Genomic DNA, 20,633 nt, shown 5'->3' on the forward strand with positions numbered 1-20,633 from the left:
ATAAAAAAAGATACCTTTTGTTAATTTATTCCAATCGAATTGACCACATTTGTGGTTCTTAAAATATTTTTAACTTTATTCGTATTTAATTTAACTTAACTTTGATTATTTTGTATGGAATCTATGATTGCAAAAGTAGAATTAAAATGACGACAGGAATAGATGACAGTGTCGGATGTTTGGAGTAGTCAAATTAATAAGATAATGTACACACAACAGATGAAACTGACACCAACCGTGGACATCCATTGTCCTTTCATTAAATATTCATGGACCGTGAAAAGGGGTTGTCGAACGGGGGTCACGTTCTTGAAGTGTACGTTACGTGTCGAAACTGACCGATAAATCTTTTATTTAAAACAACGACATTAGTGATCGCATCCCATATAACCCCCCAATCATCCACTCATCTACTCGCCTGCGCACGATCACGTCATCGACTTCGAAATATTAATATCCAATTCTATTTTCGTTTATTAAACATCTTATTCGTATCCTACGTATGTAGATTTACAAATATTTTTATATATTTCATTGATATCCGCTAATAAAACGATCAAACGTAGGATACGTCGTTGACCTCGCACATTTAACGTTTATAACCATCTACGTACTGATTCATTATTCACAAAATTAATTAAAAACATTGGAAAAGCCCGTGTCGTTCACTATGCGAACTTTAATTGACAGCATGCAGAAATAGTGCAGATGCAAAGTGGATGGTATTTATCAGACGTGATCGTTAAACTTTAAAATATATCGCTGAAGAATCAAAAGATTATTTTGAACGTTTCTATACTATGTCACTTTAATACGCTTAAACGAAACGTCGTGATATCGGCTATTCGATGTTTAGCATTTTTCTCATTCTATTTATTTCGTTCTATTTCAAACGTCACGATTCCCGCCGCGTTCCTATATTCTGATCATATGATATGCGTTACGTATCGTATGAAGAACGTGACGCATCGATAGTGGATACAATCGATACATATATACTTGTTTACATATAATTAATATAATTACAAAATGATGGATTGCGATGAAGATTCAAGTTTATATGATCTTTTTCAAGTATCTTTAACTAATGATAATCTTTTTATGATTGGGACAAGCGTTGATACAGGTAAGATTTCTAACCACGTGGGTTAATAACCATAACCTATAAAATTTAAATATTGATAAAACAATACTTATAAACACATTTTTAATGCATAGGTTTTGAATGGCAAGCAGTAGATGAATGTAAAGAGAAATTAGATAAAAATCTACATGTTGTTAAACAACGTGGAAAGATTTATTTCAACGTCAATTGGGACAAGTTAATCAAAGTAATTTAGAAATTACTGCACGTTATCTATTTTAATTTATCAATTTTTTTTAAATTGCTGCTACTTAAGCATTAATTTTGAATCTACGTTCTAGGTACAAGAAATGAGATCAATTGACAATATATTTATAGTTGGAAGCGTACTCAGATTAAAGTTCAATGGAACTAATAAGGAAAATGATTTGAAATTATGTAAAGATGCTACACGAAATGATCTAAAGTTAGAGAAAGCTTTGAATGTATGGAAGAACGTTACACAATTTCCAGGAAAAATGTATCCAACTATTAACGAATACGAAGAGGCTACGAGGAATGAAAAAAATGTTGAATGTGTAAAATCTAACAATTCTAAAATTAGAAAAAGAGGACAAAATCCAGCTAACGCGTATAACGAAGTTTTAAGATATAGAGTAACTTGTGAAAGAACTGGTAAACATAGTTTCGAATCTCCTGACGCTGCTAAAATCATAGGAGGAGAATTACAAGATAAATATCATTGGCTAGTCGATTTATCTTTGTATCATTTGGAGATAATCTGTAAAATAGTTCAAAGTAAACATTAGTTTAAATCACTAAAACTTTTTTAGAGAGAAAAATCTCTCATTGATACGCTCAGATAGTAAATTATCTTTTTTTTTGTGTAATCATTAGATGAGATAGTAACACAACTACGTATTACACACGAATCCAAGCATCATAGAAATATCATACATTTTGGACCAACTACGCTCCGAGCTACCATATGTTATAACTTATTAAGATTGGCGCAACCCAATCCAGGAGATATCATAATTGATCCTATGTGTGGAAGTGCTTCTATTCCTATCGAAGTATGTTAGACTTTTAAATTACATTTTCGATATTACCATAGGCACTCAATATCGTACAATCGCTATCTCTTATCAGTTACAATAATAACTTATTGATATTTTACTTTGGTTTAAAATTTTTTAAATCCGAACATCTTGAAATGTACTACATTGTATCTCATTTTTCATCTACTTCGTGATAAAATATATATTCATGTTGTAACTGGCCCATACAGTGGTCGTACAGTGAAAGTGTACTTGCAAATGACATAGTTGTACTAAACAGATTAAATACTATATGCATTAATTATTATACTAATTATAAAATGAATTTTCTATTTTTCAGGGAGGATTAGTCTATGAAAGTTCATACATATTATGCGGAGATAATCATTCAAAGGCTGTGCTGAGATCTAAATCAAATATAGAAAACTCCTGTTCTAAATCTAAAGTTGATTTAACACAATGGGATGTTTGTTATTTACCACTCTTAAACAATTCTATCGATATTGTTGTCACCGATATGGTATTTATAAATATTTTATTTTTTTTACATCATTATAAGTAATGAAACTCATAAACATAATTGTGTAGCCTTTTGGGAAACGTAGTGGCAATATGATGGATAACAGAGTACTTTATAAAGAATTCTTACTACAATTAGGACGAGTTGTGAGACGTAATACTGGTCGATTAGTATTGCTAACCTATGATAAACGTAGTTTTAATCTAGTAAGTCTTAAATACATAAAAATAATATTTCCAATTAATTATTATATTAATTAAACGTCTCTTATATTTTATAGTCATTACAAGCAGCTTCTGACTTATTCAAAGTAACAAAAATGTTAGGTGTTAACATTGGAGGACTGGCTGCTGTTGTATACGTATTAAAACGAACATGTATAGAATATAAATAATTCTAATGATATATAAATAACAACAAAATAATTAAAAATAAAATTGATAAATTTTTTAAACAGTATTACATTTTGACTTGCAAATTTATCGAATTCTATGTTTTTCGTTTTTTATACGCATAATTAGAAAATAATTGTCTTTATTTTGTGATATTACTGTTAAATTGTATAAATGAAAATATTTTCTATCAATAAATTTATAAGAAGAATTTTCTTCTGCTGGTTTCCATTTCATGACGACGTCCTTGGATAAGCCATTCATAGTCTCCATACTTACTATCAAATGTACCATGTTGTAACGACTTTAATCTTAAAGTAAATCGTGGACCTAATTCTCGTAATCTTGGTTTGCCCGTCTTCAAATTAAATTCGTACCTATCAAAAGAAATATTAAAAAAAATTTTAAACATACAATATACATATTTGAATTTTTCTCTAGTTTATCTTCATGTATCGATGAATTACCTATGATGTCTAAAAAATATGTAATCTCTTTGATTATGGAAAGTTACAACTCTTCTACCCTTAAATTCGGGTTGATAATGGAACAATGCACCTAACATTCTTCCTATTGTGTATCCCAAACGAGTAGTGAAGTTAGTTAAAATAACTTCTGGCCTGTGATCGGTAATTTCTTTATGACTACGACGTAACTCAGGTGTAATTTTAACGTTGCTTAACTTAAAATACGCTGTTGGACCATCGGGCAAATGAATTACTAACATTCCATCTACAAAATTATTTTAAAATATCAATAATTAGTAATCCATGTAAAAATCTATTTGTTAGCATGTTTGTTATCATTTGATAGAAAAAAGATTCAAACTATAGCTCAAAACTTAGTCTTCGCATTGATTACTGTGATTACAAATGAGTGACACTGCACTCACAATGCAAATCGATGCATCACAGATATGTGACATTGATAACGAACATGTTAATATTAGTATAATGAAATAAAATAATACTTGGTACACAGCGGTCTTCATTGACTATGATTATATCTGTAAAATTCCTAGCAATGGAGCTTTTAACTATCTTCTTAACACCAGAACGATTTCTATACAAGGAGATAGAATTTGGTACCATTCGTGTAAGTTCTCGGCCAAAAATTCTAGTCTTCCTTGATGGATTATCAGAATATGTGATTAAAACTTTAGGTTCATATTCTTTCTTATAATATGAAGAAAATTCATCATGCTCCAGATCAAGTTTAATTTCCTCGTTCTCTTCGTCATCCAAATCACCAACTATTGTAGTTTCGTCCTTTTCTCTTAAACTTTCAATTGTATGCGGTACCTGCTTCGGTGTACCTTCTTGTATTCTAAGTTTCTTGGCTTCTTTCTTAGCCTTTGCTTTTTGTTTTAATAATTGTTTACATTTTTCATATCTAACAGCTTTGCATTTAATGTGATTGAAATTAGTTTCAGTTGGTAACATAACCTCAACAGATTGGCTCATTGACGTATTTGGTTTATTTTCTTCTTCTGAATTTTCCTCTTCTTTTTTTTTTACTTTTTCCTTTTTAGAGTGACTCAAAGGATTCTTCTTCAAATTTTTAATTTTCATTTTGGATTTTTTAATTCGATTCGTAAATAAAATAAATAATTCAATACTCTTAACACAAAACACGTGCTACGCAGATGCAAATTTCAAACACCACATAAGTATAAAGTACGTAACCTAACATAACCTACTATATAACGTTCAGAAACCTGAGTACACTTGCATAAAAATCATAATACTTAAAATTATTTAAAAAGTTTTATCTAAAAAAACTTTATTAAAACGCATAAATTATTCTTGAAAAAACAGTATTTCTTAAAAAAAGATTTCTTGCTGCAATTATACCTTATTTTTCGGAAAGTATCTTACAGAAATAAGTTTCCTAATATTTGATTGGTTGAATCAATTTGATACTGCGTTTGATTGGTTGACTTTCAAGAGCTTCGAATAATAATAACAACTTGTAAAATCAATTTAATTTTTGCATAGTAGATATTATTTTATGCGCAATATTATGTAAAATTTGTATATATAAAATATTCTTTAAAAATATCTAGTTAAACTGATAAAAATAATTATCAATAGATATATATTTTAATTTCCTAAACCGCTATCAAATTACCAAAAATTTAATAATAAGTGTATTATTTTTAATAATATAAACTTTGTTTGAAACTTGATCATTTAAATTTTAAGACTATCCATAATACAAAAAATACTGCTATAGAGAAAAGAAATAAATATAGAATATAATAATTGTGACCAGCTTTGGCTAATCGTAAAACACGCCCAACAGATGCGCTCAATGATCCACTGGTTCTTTCAAAATCGTCATCCTAAAACAATTCCAATTTTACTGGTATATTTAACAAAACAATGTGTAATAATAAAATAAAGAAAGTCAAAATCTATAAATCATTATTTTCAAATTAAAAATATACATGAATTACAAACCATTCCACGTAAAACTTTATCTTGATATTTAACTTCTGTTCCAATATCGATGGACAAGGATTTGAGTGCATGAATTTTAGTACTCAATTCCTCTGTCATCTTTTCATTTTCATCTTCGAAAACATTTTGACTAGACGTTGTTGGTACAGGCTCATAGTTGTAACCTCCTAAAAAATAATCGCATTAGAACAAAATAATACTTAAACATATTTGTATTTAATTTTAACTCACCCGAATGGGATCTTCGCATTTTATTCGCTATTTTGAAGCTTTGTAAAAAATGTATTCAATTGTAAAACTATCTTAATTGTTTCTTGGATTTTTATTATACAAATGTTGTTGATAAAGTATGCAACATTAAAGTAATAGAACTGTAAAAAAACAATTGCTTATAAACATAGAATAACAGTCAACAATTATTATATACAATATGTATCTAATGTCTTTACTTACATTTATATAAATTCAATCACTATTTTATTATTATAATTAGATTAATTTAGAAGATTAACCATCATTATTTCTACTAGTAATTTAATATCTTTCTTATTAATAAATCAAATTTGAATTAATGGTAACAAATATTAATAAAAAAACAACTAGTATATACATAACCAACAAATAATAGAAATGTCAGCAAGATTATATCAAATTCGCGTCATCGAACACGCTGGCAGAAGCACTTTAGGGTGAATCCACTATTAACTACAGCTGAGTTTTCTCCTTTTTAACGAATTTGAAATCAAAATAATAAAATAAATATAACATTTTAAATAAAGTTATTATAAAATTAAGATATAAACAATTACTTTGATTTATTAATTTATTTTTATACAAAAGCAAATATTGAGATACACTTGGAAACGTCCTGAGGCTAATCTTAGAAATTGAACAAAAACAATGTTACCATAATAAGAAAAAATATATTAGATAAAAATAAAAACTAGAACAGATCTTATTTTTGATTCCTTATTTATCAATTCAAAAAAAATAAATAGCAATATCAAACATATTCTTACAGTTTAAAATGTTATCACAAAGTGATATTATGTAATAAATCATATATTTTGAAGATATAAAATTGAGATTAATTCAAGTAAACTAAATATATCTATTACGTATACACTAAATGTGAATATTACTATAATAACATATGTAATTTCTATTTATATTTTATAAAGAGAAAAACATGCTTCCAGTACGGTATACAAGAAATGTATTCCTTAGAGGAATTTGTATTATTTATTTAAACGCCTTTTTGAGTTTTTACGTTCAAATTCCTGGTATGTACTATACTGTATCAATAATATAAATTATAAAAATAAAATTTGATTGTAATTTAATTTAACTTAGGACTGTATGGCGATAATGGGATCTTACCTGCTAGAGCGCAATTGGATTTTGAAAATCATGCAGCATTGGAAAAAAAGTTTTCGCAAAAGCCAACTTTGTTATGGTTCGCACCATATTTAGGATTAAATATAGAATATATGATTAATTTATTATCGCTTCTTGGAGTAGCGTTTGCTTTTCTAGGGTAAGTCTGAATAGTTTATTCTAATTTTACATGATTTTTATTATTGGTATGATATGTTAAAATTACTTAACATTTGTTTCTTTTCATCTTATAGATTTGTTTCACAAAGGTTCTGCATTTCACCTGTATTTATAGCACTTTGGTCATTATATTATTCCTTACAACAGATCGGTCAAGTATTTATGAAGTTTCCATGGTAGATTTTGATAGAATTTTTTTTCTATATAAATCTGTAATTTTAATAATAATTTTTATGATTAATGTATCTTTTTTACAGGGATTTTCTTCTCTTGGAAACAGGATTTCTATGTATTTTCATAGCACAACCTTTATATTCTCATAACAGAAGTACTCCAAGTGACAATGTTACGTTTTGGAGCGTTCGTTGGTTACTCTTTCGATTGATATTTTCCACCGGTGCAGGAAAATTAATTTCTCAGTGTCCAACTTGGTGGAAATTAAATGGTAATATTTCTATTAAGTTGAACACTTTGACTGCAAATAGTGCCTATAGGCTTTAATGTTCCTGAGCATTCTGCAATCAAAGGGTTATAAAATAAAATTTGGAAAAATAATATAAGTTATATTTTTTACAGCTTTAAATGTATATTTTGAATCTCAATGTATACCTACTGCTTTAGCATGGTATGCACATCATTTACCAGTTTGGATTCTTCGCTTTACAACTGTCCTAACAAACGTTATTGAAATAGCTATTCCATTTTTATTCTTCTTTCCAAATAGATTAGTAAGAATAACAGCTTTCTATCTTCAGGTAAATACATGAATTTTATTTTTCATAGTAAGATATATATCAAACAATTTAAATAAATGTTATTACAATTGTAGATCATTCTGCAAATTTTCATTATTGCAACAGGAAATTATAACTTTTACAACTTTTTGATAATATGTTTATGCATCTCTTTACTGGATGATCGTATATTTTATAGTAAAAAACAAAAAAATGTCCATAACATTAATAAAAACTCTGTACTATTGTGCTTCATAGTATATGCAGGTATATTATATGGAATGTATAAATATTATAACATACGTATCACGAATAACTGGACTATTCAAACTGATATTGGTAAATATTTTTATATATAAATAGAATGTTAAATATTTTAACACATTAAGCACTACATCAGTTACCGGAAACTAACAATATACTTTCCGATCGTAATAATCTGTCAACTGTAGAAGAACATAGGAAAATAGATCATTGGTAACTGACGTAGTTAAGTACTTCAGAAAATTATGTATATTAATATTAATTATTTTTTATATCTGTTTCAGCATTTACTCAAAAACAGTTTAATAATGCTGTGTCATATATAATTCCAATTTCCATTTATATGGGTATTACATCGCTCGGTTATATAATAATAACAACGATGAAAGATCTAGTAATTAGCAACAAAGGAACACAAAGTAAAGCAATTGTTAATTTTGTAACAATTTTGTACACTGCTATTATATGCTTAATTTTTACTCTTAGTATTGTAAGTAAATATACAAATATTTTGATCTATCTATTATTGTATTGAATGATCATAAAATTAATGTAAGAATATCTATTATTATTTAGGTACCGTATGTTACGTTGAATCAATCTTACAACCCAACAATACCATCTCAGATTCAGAAGCTTTACAGATATGTCGAACATCTCCACCTTGTTAACAGTTATGGATCGTACAGACCTATGAAAGATATCAGTGGAAGACCAGAAGTAATTATCGAAGGCAGTAACAATAGCAATGGGCCTTGGAAAGAATATGAATTTCTGTACAAACCAGGAAATGTTAATAATTTATTACCATTCGTTGGTGAGTCATTTGATAATATAAAATATAAGTATGAATTATTTAAATATCTTAGAAACTTTTATTTACTGAATTAGATTTAGTATAATTCAAATTAAAAAAATAACTATTTCGTTTGATTTTTATATTCCATTTATAGCGCCTCATCAACCTCGTCTTGACTGGCAAATGTGTTTAGCTGCTTCAAGTAGATACGAACAAAATTCTTGGTTAAAGCCGTTAACATATCGTTTATTAAATGGACAACCTGAAACATTGGCTTTAATAAATACAGTGGAAAATCCATTTAACGCTAAACCGCCTAAGTACATAAGAGCCAGTCTTTATCATTATCATTACGTACCATGGAATAATACGTAAGTTTTTTTTACAATGTATAAATTATATATAATCAAAAACAATTAATAATAAATGTTTTATTTTTTAACTACAGACAAAGTAATACGCAAGCTTGGTGGACTAGAGAAAAAGTAGAGACATACATGCCAATGTATAAAAGGGATGATTTACCTTTAATTGAATATTTATTAAAGATCAAATTAATTCAAGAAAAACCAACATTAAAAGTTACCAATCAAATAGTTGCATCAACATTAGATACGATTAGACGTTTAGTTTCTAACGTTGAAGCAAGTTTATTCTTGTGGGGAGTTCATACAGCAGGCTGGGGAATAATGCTTTTATAAATTTAAATGTTATTGAAAATAATTTTATTTTTAAGTAAATAATCACATAACTTCTAATAAGCTATTAAATGATAATATTGGAACATTATCATTAGATTAAAATAACGATCATAAAAATGTGAATTGAAACTACAAATATTAATATATATGTAGTTTTTGATAGATCGTTCGTTTAATTTGTACGCACAAAGATTCATACAATATATTCCTGACTTATGAAAATCTATTAATTGCTTAACTTAAAAAAGTTATAAGCACAATTAAAATTGATTTATATATTTTTAGATAATATTTAATTCACAAATTTGTTTTGATTTATATGAAATAAATATCAAATATTATTTAAGTATAGCGTGTTATTATTTCTTCTAATGGATTTTGTTTATAAAATGTATGTTGGGTTTTGTTTACTTTATTCGCAATATGTATATCTAATTTAATATTTACATTAATCACTAATATTATTTTAAATATTTTTATATAATTTTTTCATTATATATGTTGGTTTATGAATTTTTTACAATAATTTTAAAAATCTACTTTTTGGTATAAAAAAGTAATCAATATATTTAATTACTTTATAAAAACGAAAGTATATATATATCTTATTTAATTTATCGTTGTACCAAAAGTATAAGGAAAAAATATTGAGTTTAACTTATTGTATTAAAAGTATATAAGGAACGTTCTACATTCGTGCATAAAAATAAATTAAGAATTTTCTTTGAATTAAAAAGTTTCAAGACTTTTCTGTACTTAAGGATGATGAACTTTCATTGTCGCCAATAAATTTAATTAGATGAGTTTTTTTAACTTTCAGTTTTTTTCTTTTCAATCTATTTTGTTGCATCTCTTTTCTTTTATTAGATTTAACACTGCTAAATACTTCTGAAGACGATTCTTGTGAAGTTTCCAATTCTTTTAACGACAAATGAGACATTAATATCGGATATTTAAATAATTGTATAAGTCGTTTCTTTAATAGTTTATATGCATCTTCTGACTTGTACTCTTTACCAATAGTTTCATTATCCAAGTTAATTTTAAGTATATTTTCGATATCGGATATAACCTTCGATTTTAACAAATTCCTATAAATTAATAAAGTTATGTAATTTGGTTTTATTGCTACAACCGACTCATCATCTAATTTCTCGACTACTGTTTTGTAAGAATTTTTAGACGACGTCCAAAGATGAAATTCATCGAAAAATTTATCAATCGCTACATCACTTTGATATCCTGAAGAATTACTTTTATTATTAGTATTTTTTGGTTGCATCAATTCTAATTGATAATTTGCAGTCGGATTAGAAGATTTGACTTTGCAACTACAGGGAAGATTATTATTTTTATTAAGATTAGGTTTAATACATACATTAGTAGGTCGATTAATCTTCCACTGTTTGAATTTATCATTTTCGACACAATATAAAGCAATAATTTTATCAAATCGTAGTTGTTCTTCTGAACCACCTATGAGATTAATTATTGACTCAGGTGTATCAAATTCCATTGGTACATCCAAAATAAATTTTTCATTTAAATTTAAAGCATAATTTATACCTCCCTTTTGTATACTCTTTTTAATATTTAAGTTAGTTTGAAAGGGAATTGGTATAAAATGTTCTTTAGGTTCTACTATTTTCTGTGAACCGAACATTTTTAACATGTAAGCTTGTATTTCTTCGCTATCGCATAGTTTATTAAACTTAGACTTTATATACGCTTTCAAGGAATATAATAATTTTTTATCTTTTTCAGATAATGGAAAAAAATCAAAATTATCTGGAATTTGCATATTTACTTGTAAAGTTTCTAAAATGGAATATAATTCTTTGGTGTCTCGAAAAAGTTCATCGGGATCATAATCGTCATTTTCATCCATGGAAGATTCATTTTCGTTATCTGTATTCTGAAAGTGCTCTATCAATAATTCATCTATTTTATCTTCAATATCAGTTTTTGAAAAATCGTCAATGAAATAATCTTCGTCGTTGAACTCATTGTCTTCTACTTTTGACAAAGTATCATTTTGAGATCTAGGTATTTCATATATCGTTATACCTCTACTCGCATACTTATACAAAGCATTATATCGATGTCTCAATTGTGTTCTATTCTTATATTTAAATTCTTTAGCTATTTTTGCCCAGTTAGGACCCATTTTCTTATATAAATTGACAAGTTTCATATCAGCAATTAGTGTCCAATTATTATTGAACTTAGAAATACCTTTTAAAGTTTGATAATGATCCATTAATTGTGTGGTACTTCTAGAAGGTAATAATTGTGAAGCAATGAGAGAAAAATTAGTGCCATATTTATGAACACCTTTCAATAAAATTTCCGATTCCTTTTGAGTAAACCTACCCTTTTTCAAGTGCGGAGCTAACTTAAACATCCATCGAAAATAAACATTTGATTTAAGTCTACAAGTCATGTAACTTGCTACATCTCCCCAAGGTACAAAATTACCTATTTTGCATTTAGCGACAACTTCACATAATTTTTCATCTTCTTTCTCCGTCCATGGTTGCTCTGTTAGATCCAGAAGATATTCCATGGAAGTATACTTAACGAAACATTGATATCCGCTGCGTTTAGTGTTTAGTTGTTTAGCGATATTGTCCCAATCTTCACAGTTATTATGTTTAGCAATTGTCTTCAATTTCAATTCCTCTGCGTGTGTCCATTTGCTTTTATTAATATCAGGATGTAGAAGAATATTCCACATGACTGAACACTCGTCGGCACTGTGTCTTTGATCGAAATTGGTCAATGCAATTTTAAGCCAGTCAAATTGTTTCTTTCCTGGTGGGCCAACAATTTCATTGACGTCCTTAGCTTTCAACATTTTTGTAAATTTATTTTCAGATAAGTCAGTATCCTCTGTTTCAGAATCTTCTGTCTCTGCATTTGTAGGATCTAATACGGACATTACAATTTCATCATAGACATTATCTGATATTTTTCGCCTATCTTTCCAAGTCCATGAGCAACCTTTTTCGAAAGTAGCTACTTGAAGTTCTCCACGTGCTGCTTTAAGTTTAGCATCTTGATTAGGGGGAGCGAAAAAGAAATCTTTGTCTTTAAAATAAGGCATGCCAACGATAGACGTAATCCATTTCGTTTGTTTTTTTTGATTCTTTTCATGGTTTTCCATCAATTCATCTAACTTCAATAAATTCTCTTCGCAAGTTCTTAAAATCTCACTTATTTCGTTACGTTTGATTGTTAATTGTTCGATCAATACTTTATTTAAAGTCAAAACTTCTTGGAGTTTATCAATCTTGATTTCTCCAGGTTTTTCCTGCTTGGTGAGATTTACATCGAATTGAGATAATTCATCGGTTTCATCGATTGACGATTTATTCAAATAAATAGGATTTGTCGATATATTTGCTAATATATTTTCTAAATCTTGTATTTCACCCGAAATGTTGCTGTTTTCGGAGTCACTCATTGTTGCAAATTATGCACAGAATAACATTCACGCTGTCACAGTGCACAAGAAAAAAATGTTTCAAATAAAAAAAACAATAAAACATCGAAGAACATGAACAATAAGAACAAACGAAGATTCTGCAATAAAGAGGGATGATGAATAAAAATCAAACGATAGACGTCGTATGCAGCAAGCGCGCGCCAATCGCATAGTGCGCGTTTTGACGTTTGACCGGAAGTTATGCACATATGTTTCCTCCAGTAGATGGTATCAACGAGTTGCGACTGCGCAGACGTAGTTGCGTATAGTCTGAATATGTCGGCTAGCTGAAAATACGTTACCCTGTTATCATGATCAAGAGGATTTCGCTTGGTTAAGTTTAGATTTGCTAGATTAAGACTTTGTCGATGCGTTTACACCGTTTTTAAAGTTACGATAACCTAAAATCAAAGTTGACTGGGTTAAAGAAACAAAATTATAGAATAATCGACAAATTGTAACGGCGGTAAAAGTGAAAAAGTAGCGCGAGGCCTTATGTCAAGTCAGATCGGTGTTGGGAGGGCCTACGACGTGTGCCAATATGAAGAAACTCTTTTCAAAGATCGAAAACACGTCGAAGGAACCAAACAGTTATATAGGAAAAGTCTTCGTGGTCGGACGATACACCGTAACCGTCGAAGAGGTCCTGGCGGAAGGTACTTTTAATCTAAATAACATTTATCATTCAACCAGCCTTGGATTCTCTGTCTTCCAAATACGCCTCTATCCGCCCCCTCACCCTACCACTACCCCTACCCCTATTCTCTCGTACCCCTCTCGCCCCCTTCATTAAATCATAGCTTTACAATCTACACTTGTCTTTTCATTACACTAGATTATTTTCGATCTTTAAACGATATTCGGTTATCGATTATTTATTATGCCATTTCCTTCCCCTATTAATTACAATAACATTTTTGTCTATTATTTTTTTCTAATGTCTTAATTAATTTTTTACTCGTATTATTTCAAGACCGAATTAGTTGGTAAGATTGTGTACGAAATATTTTCTCACAATTGATAAGCAATTTCATTTAATTCGGATAATTGATTATATAATATTGTTTAAGGATTAGCTTAGATGGCATTTTATTGATTTTTAATTAACGAATTGTTTATTTAGCAATATTAATCTATGCGATCGATATTTCAACGTTACTATGTTTATATATTGCATAAGGTTTATTCCAATAAGTTGTAGCTAAAAATTCGGATGATTATAGATATATAATTAATTGTTAATTGATTAATTAATGATTAGATTAATATTAATTATTATTTATGATTGTTAGATTTTTTTTATTATGATTTAATGTCGTCGTTGTAATATATTTTTTTTTATAGTGGTATACTTACTTAATATGCGCACGCATGCACAAGTATAATACACACGTAATTTGTTTAATATAATATTTAAGTTGTCTAATAATAAAATTATATGGACTTATTGGACAACTTAACATTTTTATGTTCATGAATGTTATGATCTACTGTTTTTGTATATAATGTATGAAATAATAATAAAAAAGAAAGAACTATATTAGAAATAAAATTCTGTGTTCTTTGGTGCATGAATATATTGAATTAATTGTAATAAATATTTAATAACTTTTACAGGCGGATTTGCCATAGTATTTTTGGTTAAAGCTTCGACCGGGCGATATGCACTTAAACGTATGTACGTGAATAACGAACACGATCTCAATGTATGCAAGAGGGAAATACAGATTGCTGTGAGTAAAAAAATCAATTGCTGCTTCAGGAAAGCAAGATTATAATCTGTTTTATTATTTTGTAACAACACTCTTAAGAGTTTTATACTTTAGAGACGTCTCGTTAACTGTTTGAGTCCGAAGCTGTTCAATCATGCTCTTCAAATTTCTTATCAAAAAATGCCCAAGTTATTGAAATGCAATACGCAATTGATACATGGTCACATTACTTGCCATTTATCAATACGATCTTTCTAAAGACTATTGGGACTTGAACGATTAAAGTGAGCGTTTTAAAAACTATTGTAAAATATTCTAATTTTTTGTTTATGTTCACTTGTTTATAACCAAGAAAAGAATGAAGCATTTGTGTAAATTTTATTGTTACATGTTTGCATATTTTATGATTTTTTATAGAGCAATCTGAGTGGACACAAGAATATTATAGGATATGTAGATAGTAATATCACGCATACAGGTGGAGGAGTTCATGAGCTTTTACTTTTGATGCCTTATTGTAAATCTCAAGTTCTTCAAATGATGAACAATAGGTAAACGTCCTACCATAAATACTTTAGAGAAATTAATTACGATTAATTGATTATATGTTCTTTTATGAAATGAATTATGAATTTATTAGATTACAGACTGGTTTTAATGAATCAGAAATTCTTCAAATATTTTGTGATGTTTGCGAGGCTGTGTCTCGTCTACATCATTGTCAAACACCCATTATTCACAGAGATTTAAAGGTAAATTATTAGATCTTTCTTATTTTATCTATAATTAAACATATTTCATGAGTATATTTTTCTAGGTTGAAAACATACTGTTCGCTGATTCTGGAAATTATGTACTTTGCGATTTTGGTTCAGCAACGGCTAAAGTTCTCAATCCTAGTATTCAAGGAGCTGCAGTAATCGAAGAAGAAATTAAAAAATATACAACTTTGAGTTATAGAGCACCAGAGATGGTTGACATGTATTGTGGGAAACCTATAACTACAAAAGCAGATATATGGGTAAGGTATTGCTTTTAATGTTATTTTCTTATTTTATTTTGTATTAAAATAACATTTGTTTCTTATGAATTCTATTTTAGGCCCTAGGTTGTTTATTGTATAAATTATGTTTCTTTACTTTGCCATTTGGTGAAAGTACACTTGCCATACAGTCTGGAAATTTTACAATACCTGATAATTCGAGGTGTGTAATAAAACGTATTTAATGTCATTATAAAATCTTTATAATTTATGAAATATTATTATGGACCTTGTTTTTATAGATATAGTAAAGCTCTCCATTGTTTAATTCGATATATGTTGGAACCTGATCCAGATGTTAGACCTGATATTTATCAAGTTTCAGTGATAGCTTTCCAAATTCAAGGAAAAGAATGCCCTGTTCAAAATTTACATGTAAGTTATATTTTTTACTATTTACAAATATTTTGAATAATTATTATATATTTATTAATTTATTATTTGTTCATTTTTCTTTTATAGAAAGCTCCTACACCTACAATAGATTCTTTGCCATGTCCTTTAATGGAAAATGATAATATTAAAAGATCATCATCGGTTAGAACACCCAAACCTACACCTGTTGCAACCGTTGAGGGTACTTCGGTTACTCCTAGGCAAAGACCAAAAGGACAAGCTGTGAGCACAGGTCCTATAAACTTAAGTGGTCAAATAGTAGGACAAATATCAGGGCAAGGTGGTCAGATGCAGCAACCAAACTCTGCTGGAATGACTCTACAACAAATTACACCAATGAATACAACCGCAACTTATTTAAGCCAAAACGTACAAAATATTCCGACGCTTCCAGTAAATCCTCAACAATCACTGCAGTTGTCGACTCAGTCGTCTTACGGTCAAGTTTCACCGCACGTTTGTACTCCAAATCAAAATGTTTCTTTTGGACAGTCACAAAGCGGCAAGCAGACGCAATACAGTCAATCGCAAAGCCCTATGATCAATCATTCTCCTATGACTCGGCAAAGTCCGGTATCAGCTCAAGATAAAAATTCATATTACTTTGATTCGAGGCAACTCGAACAAAGATCTGCCACTAATATTAACGAAGAAAACTTGGAAGCATTATTTCCTCCATCACGTAATATCAGTTATAGTTATTTTAGTTATTTATAATAAAATTATCTTAGACGATATAAGTATTAAGGTTACTATCGAATATATTTACAGGTTACCCGGATCCTTTCAAAGATGATACTCGTACAATGCCACCTCCTACAAAAATACCACCACCTGTTGCACCTAAACCTGGATCAACTAAAGTTTTGCAAAAACTATCTAATTCTACCAATAGTTCATCTTCTAAAGTCGTGCCTATGGCATTACCATCTAAATTAAATATTCAAACCGGGCCTAATAGAACTAATTTATCAACAACTCCACCGGTTTTGCCCAAACCTGTTAACAAAACAGAAAGCTTGAGCCAAAGTATAAGTTCTAGTACATCACCGCCTGATAGTCCAACTTCTAATTCATCGAGACATCGAAGAAATGTCAGTGATACTAGTGCTTTCAATAAGTAAGCCCATGTTATTGATATTATTAACTAATTTTGTTTACTTCATATTCATTTATAGCAATGCTTTTAGCGCACGTTCACGATTAAAACAAAGATTTTGACTCTTTTTTCTTTAAATTATTTTATCATAGAATCTTTTAAGTTCGCAATAGTTGCATCACAACTTCCCATCTGTCAAAGCTTTCTTATTTATATTACAGCGGCCATTTCGATGTTCACAGAGCGTTTGCAAGTGAGACAACCCAGTTCTTAGCACCATACGAAGTTTCGGTCAAATTGCGTTCGGAAGACATAACATCTCCCGAAGTAACAACTGATACAAAACCTTGTATAGGAACGAGTGCCTCGCATGTACGTGTTGTAAGTATATGTAGCGCACAAGTTTTATTTGGTTCCGTGTTTACTCGTTCATTTTTGGAAAATTTATGTAAATATTTTTATAAATACTTATGCACATTTCCTTATAGAAATTTTTTTTATTATTTATTTCTCTTATATTATTTACAAAGGCTACTGAGTTTTGAAAACACCAATTATTTTTAAACTCTACACATTTGTAAGAGTCCATTAGAACCATACACGGTACAAACAGTAAAACCTAATACTAAACCGTTTCAAATAAAACGAAAGGAGAAGTTTCACATGCATTTTTATATACCAGTTCATTTCAGATGGTAAAATACATTTTCTACCGTTTAATTTAAGAAAAAGAAATTATAGAGAAAATATACATGGGTGGGTTGAAAAGTCAATTTCCAGTTTCTTGGAAACGATTGGGTATTGAGTTTTACTGCTTGCACAATATATGGTCCTAATATATCCGGACAATTTATACAGTTTTACAAAATTTGGTTTTTTTAATACTAATAGAGCCCTTCTTAGTTTTATATCGCGATTTACCATTTTAATTACTGGAATTGCTTTGTATCTATCAACTCATTTGTTATTTAATATTATTTAACCTTTTTTTTAAATTATTGTTATTATACATTTTTGGCACTATTAAATTAAGAAAATAAGTATCAATAAAATATAAATCTTTCCGAAAAGGATTTATACATATTTTTATGTTAAAAATTCATTTATATATTTTTATCAGGGAGAACTTTCAAGTTTGATAGGATCAGAAGGTAAATCATTAAATAGCGAAATGGCTGCTTGGAATCCATTCGAAGATGTGCAACCTTTTGGACAGTTAACGGAAGATCATATCTTTGGCGCTGAATTTGATAAAATTCGAAGAGGTAGTAATACCAGCATTAGTTGTGTTAAAAGTCGTGAAAGCCTCGTTATGACCTATTCTGAATTACCCGAAGATCCATTTGAATCAGCACCGTTCACTCTGCCAAGTAAGTCTTTGATTGCATCACTTTGGAAAAAAAATAATTGAATCTCTAAACGCGTTCAGAGAATTGTTTTCTAATTCAATGTTTCTTTACAAACGTTTACATACATTAACATCGACATTTTGTTTTAGCAGGAAAGAAGAATAAAATTGGATCAAAGACTGCGGCAGTTGCTGGAGGTAATGCATGAAATCTTTTTTTTTCAATATCTTTACTTTTCTTTTTTTCTTTAGAATGATTAGTGGTAACTTATATAAAAAAAAAAGTATATACATATATATGTAAATAATATGTATATACTTGGCAATTTCGTTTCTATTGTATACTGCTTCTTGAATGTTTTGGCTTTAATGACATTCTCTTTTCCGTACTGGTTATTAAGGAAATGTGATTATTATTTCTTTTTTTTCTTTTACTAAAGAAAAAAAAATGATATAAACAAAAATTTAATTTCGAGCTGGAACAATTTATCGTCTGAATATAATTTATATTACGCAGAAAAGTAGATATTAATATAACTATTTTCTAAAACTAATACTATGTATATTTACGTCATTTATAATTTTTTTTTCTCTCTCTCTCTCTCTCTCTCTATATATATATATATATACACATTTTTAATTATAAATATTTTTTCGTCGTTTCATAAAAGTTAAAACCGACTGTGATGCAACAAATACCTTTTGCAAAAATAAGGATGAGTGCGTATTTGCGAGTAATTACAACTTTTAAAGCTAATCAAAAAATAACTACTTTTCTTGCTTTTCAATATATCAAAGTTTATGTCATAATTCTTCGTAATTTTGATGACCGATGTTGAGATTTCATTTTTTATACAGAAATATCTTCTTTGTTATAAATATATTTTTATTTCTTTTACATTTTGTCTATGAATTTACACGTATATAGACACGTAAGTTACATTAAATCAAACAATTTAAATATTGGTCGTCATAATTGTATCGAAACAGAAAGTCTGATGAGAAACAAATTAACTTTATTTTTCACACTGCTTTTTAATAATAGTACTTTTTAATTTAACTCGAATTACCAAAGAATAATAAACTGTAGACTCTGAAATAATAATTAGTAACTATTTAATATTAAACTAAACGGATTTGGTGATATTGTTAATTTAGAAACAAAACACCTACGTATATAATAATTAGAAATATGTCAAAATTAAAAATACAAAAAAAAAGAAAGCAGAAAAATATTAAACATGAGTTTCGTAAGGAAGTGAGATATAATTATGAAAAATAAATTTTAACTTTGTGTATAATAAATTCACATCATTAGTTACCTTCGAAATAATCATGAGATAAATTTCAATTATGAGGTACTTAATTGGAGGTAATTCTTATCACACAAAAAACAACAAAAAAAAGATATATAGAGTTTACGTAGTCGCTTGAAAAGATATTAAATATTATCTTGTGAAATAATTATTAATAATCCATATATAATGGAAAGAAATATTATTAACAATTCGTATATTAACATGCATAAATATTTACATATGCTGTGTTTTCTATGTTTAGCGTAAAATTTATAGATGATTCATATTTTTCATAAATATATTTGTTAAATAAAATTTTTTTGCGACTTATTAAATGTGTGTGTATATATAAAAAAAAGTACACATATTACATATAAAAATTTTAAAAGTTTGATAAAGTATAAGAGTATTTGTAAAGAATAATATTGTGATATCATTTTTACTCGATTATTATTGTTATGTTTGCTTATGAAACAAGATAATATAATATCTTCATACGCAACACAACATATTTATTTTTAAATCGACTAGGAAGATTTTTCAGGAATTAATGAATGCATAATACATCGAATATTAGATTCATGTTAGGTGCAGTATGTTATATATGTTATTAAAGTTATAATGTTTATCGATAATTGTTCAAACGCTATGGACTTATATATATATATATATATATA

At 28.4% G+C, this 20,633-nt stretch overlaps 6 protein-coding genes across 11 annotated transcripts in view; 3 read left to right on the forward strand and 3 right to left on the reverse strand.

Moving 5' to 3' along the window:
- Window positions 1-526: 526 nt before the first annotated feature.
- Window positions 527-3,075, forward strand: LOC106784667 (THUMP domain-containing protein 3-like). The gene is made up of 7 exons (XM_014744464.1): window positions 527-1,126; window positions 1,219-1,331; window positions 1,426-1,882; window positions 1,982-2,160; window positions 2,486-2,665; window positions 2,734-2,871; window positions 2,946-3,075. The coding sequence occupies exons 1-7, from the start codon at window positions 1,030-1,032 to the stop codon at window positions 3,057-3,059; spliced, it is 1,278 nt and encodes a 425-aa protein (XP_014599950.1). The 5' UTR covers window positions 527-1,029; the 3' UTR covers window positions 3,060-3,075.
- Window positions 3,076-3,182: 107 nt separating this feature from the next.
- LOC106784668 (probable ribosome production factor 1) lies at window positions 3,183-5,046 on the reverse strand. Its single transcript, XM_014744465.1, has 3 exons — window positions 4,028-5,046; window positions 3,525-3,789; window positions 3,183-3,434 (listed from the first exon to the last, which is right to left on the reverse strand). The coding sequence occupies exons 1-3, from the start codon at window positions 4,626-4,628 to the stop codon at window positions 3,257-3,259; spliced, it is 1,044 nt and encodes a 347-aa protein (XP_014599951.1). The 5' UTR covers window positions 4,629-5,046; the 3' UTR covers window positions 3,183-3,256.
- Window positions 5,044-6,378, reverse strand: LOC106784669 (BET1 homolog). The gene is made up of 4 exons (XM_014744467.1): window positions 5,973-6,378; window positions 5,751-5,890; window positions 5,520-5,686; window positions 5,044-5,401 (listed from the first exon to the last, which is right to left on the reverse strand). The coding sequence occupies exons 2-4, from the start codon at window positions 5,767-5,769 to the stop codon at window positions 5,246-5,248; spliced, it is 342 nt and encodes a 113-aa protein (XP_014599953.1). The 5' UTR covers window positions 5,770-5,890; window positions 5,973-6,378; the 3' UTR covers window positions 5,044-5,245.
- Window positions 6,379-6,464: 86 nt separating this feature from the next.
- On the forward strand, window positions 6,465-9,864 carry LOC106784666 (lipase maturation factor 2-like). Of its 2 annotated transcripts, XM_014744463.1 has the most exons (11): window positions 6,468-6,615; window positions 6,701-6,802; window positions 6,873-7,056; window positions 7,151-7,252; window positions 7,334-7,521; window positions 7,653-7,831; window positions 7,906-8,149; window positions 8,359-8,564; window positions 8,651-8,891; window positions 9,028-9,244; window positions 9,322-9,864. In XM_014744463.1, exons 2-11 carry the CDS (start codon window positions 6,709-6,711, stop codon window positions 9,572-9,574), a joined length of 1,908 nt encoding a protein of 635 aa, XP_014599949.1. In that variant the 5' UTR covers window positions 6,468-6,615; window positions 6,701-6,708; the 3' UTR covers window positions 9,575-9,864. The 2 variants fall into 2 exon arrangements, with proteins under 2 accessions (XP_014599948.1, XP_014599949.1); XM_014744462.1 differs by having other exon boundaries at window positions 6,465-6,802.
- A 383-nt stretch (window positions 9,865-10,247) lies between these two features.
- On the reverse strand, window positions 10,248-13,237 carry LOC106784654 (snRNA-activating protein complex subunit 4 homolog). The gene has a single exon (XM_014744441.1). It carries the CDS (start codon window positions 13,038-13,040, stop codon window positions 10,314-10,316), a length of 2,727 nt encoding a protein of 908 aa, XP_014599927.1. The 5' UTR covers window positions 13,041-13,237; the 3' UTR covers window positions 10,248-10,313.
- Window positions 13,238-13,295: 58 nt separating this feature from the next.
- Window positions 13,296-20,633, forward strand: part of LOC106784652 (BMP-2-inducible protein kinase) — a 12,574-nt gene continuing 5,236 nt past the window's right edge. The window contains exons 1-12 of one of the 5 annotated variants that reach the window (XM_014744434.1): window positions 13,296-13,717; window positions 14,679-14,794; window positions 15,191-15,324; window positions 15,414-15,525; window positions 15,591-15,794; window positions 15,875-15,978; window positions 16,058-16,190; window positions 16,278-16,893; window positions 16,983-17,331; window positions 17,532-17,691; window positions 18,431-18,680; window positions 18,809-18,856. In XM_014744434.1, the coding sequence (XP_014599920.1) occupies window positions 13,603-13,717; window positions 14,679-14,794; window positions 15,191-15,324; window positions 15,414-15,525; window positions 15,591-15,794; window positions 15,875-15,978; window positions 16,058-16,190; window positions 16,278-16,893; window positions 16,983-17,331; window positions 17,532-17,691; window positions 18,431-18,680; window positions 18,809-18,856 (2,341 nt within the window). In that variant the 5' untranslated portion in view covers window positions 13,296-13,602. The remainder of the gene's footprint in view (window positions 13,718-14,678; window positions 14,795-15,190; window positions 15,325-15,413; window positions 15,526-15,590; window positions 15,795-15,874; window positions 15,979-16,057; window positions 16,191-16,277; window positions 16,894-16,982; window positions 17,332-17,531; window positions 17,692-18,430; window positions 18,681-18,808; window positions 18,857-20,633) is intronic. The other 4 variants (XM_014744436.1, XM_014744437.1, XM_014744438.1 and 1 more) reach the window with 4 other exon arrangements.

Source organism: Polistes canadensis, unplaced genomic scaffold (genome assembly GCF_001313835.1).
Source record: "Polistes canadensis isolate GaletaPanama2010 unplaced genomic scaffold, ASM131383v1 scaffold_38, whole genome shotgun sequence".
NCBI lineage: Eukaryota > Metazoa > Arthropoda > Insecta > Hymenoptera > Vespidae > Polistes > Polistes canadensis.

Coding starts and splice junctions, on each gene's coding strand:
- LOC106784667 (XM_014744464.1), top strand. CDS start 1,030: ATGATGGATTGCGATGAAGATTCAAGTTTATATGATCTTTTTCAAGTA. Junction 2,161..2,485: donor GTGCTTCTATTCCTATCGAA/GTATGTTAGACT, acceptor TCTATTTTTCAG/GGAGGATTAGTCTATGAAAG. Junction 2,666..2,733: donor ATATTGTTGTCACCGATATG/GTATTTATAAAT, acceptor ATAATTGTGTAG/CCTTTTGGGAAACGTAGTGG.
- LOC106784668 (XM_014744465.1), bottom strand. CDS start 4,628: ATGAAAATTAAAAATTTGAAGAAGAATCCTTTGAGTCACTCTAAAAAG. Junction 3,790..4,027: donor TGAAGACCGCTGTGTACCAA/GTATTATTTTAT, acceptor ATAATTTTGTAG/ATGGAATGTTAGTAATTCAT. Junction 3,435..3,524: donor ATATTTTTTAGACATCATAG/GTAATTCATCGA, acceptor TTCTTTTGATAG/GTACGAATTTAATTTGAAGA.
- LOC106784669 (XM_014744467.1), bottom strand. Junction 5,402..5,519: donor ATAAAGTTTTACGTGGAATG/GTTTGTAATTCA, acceptor GAATTGTTTTAG/GATGACGATTTTGAAAGAAC.
- LOC106784666 (XM_014744462.1), top strand. CDS start 6,709: ATGCTTCCAGTACGGTATACAAGAAATGTATTCCTTAGAGGAATTTGT. Junction 7,832..7,905: donor TAACAGCTTTCTATCTTCAG/GTAAATACATGA, acceptor TTACAATTGTAG/ATCATTCTGCAAATTTTCAT. Junction 8,565..8,650: donor TAATTTTTACTCTTAGTATT/GTAAGTAAATAT, acceptor ATTATTATTTAG/GTACCGTATGTTACGTTGAA.
- LOC106784654 (XM_014744441.1), bottom strand. CDS start 13,040: ATGAGTGACTCCGAAAACAGCAACATTTCGGGTGAAATACAAGATTTA.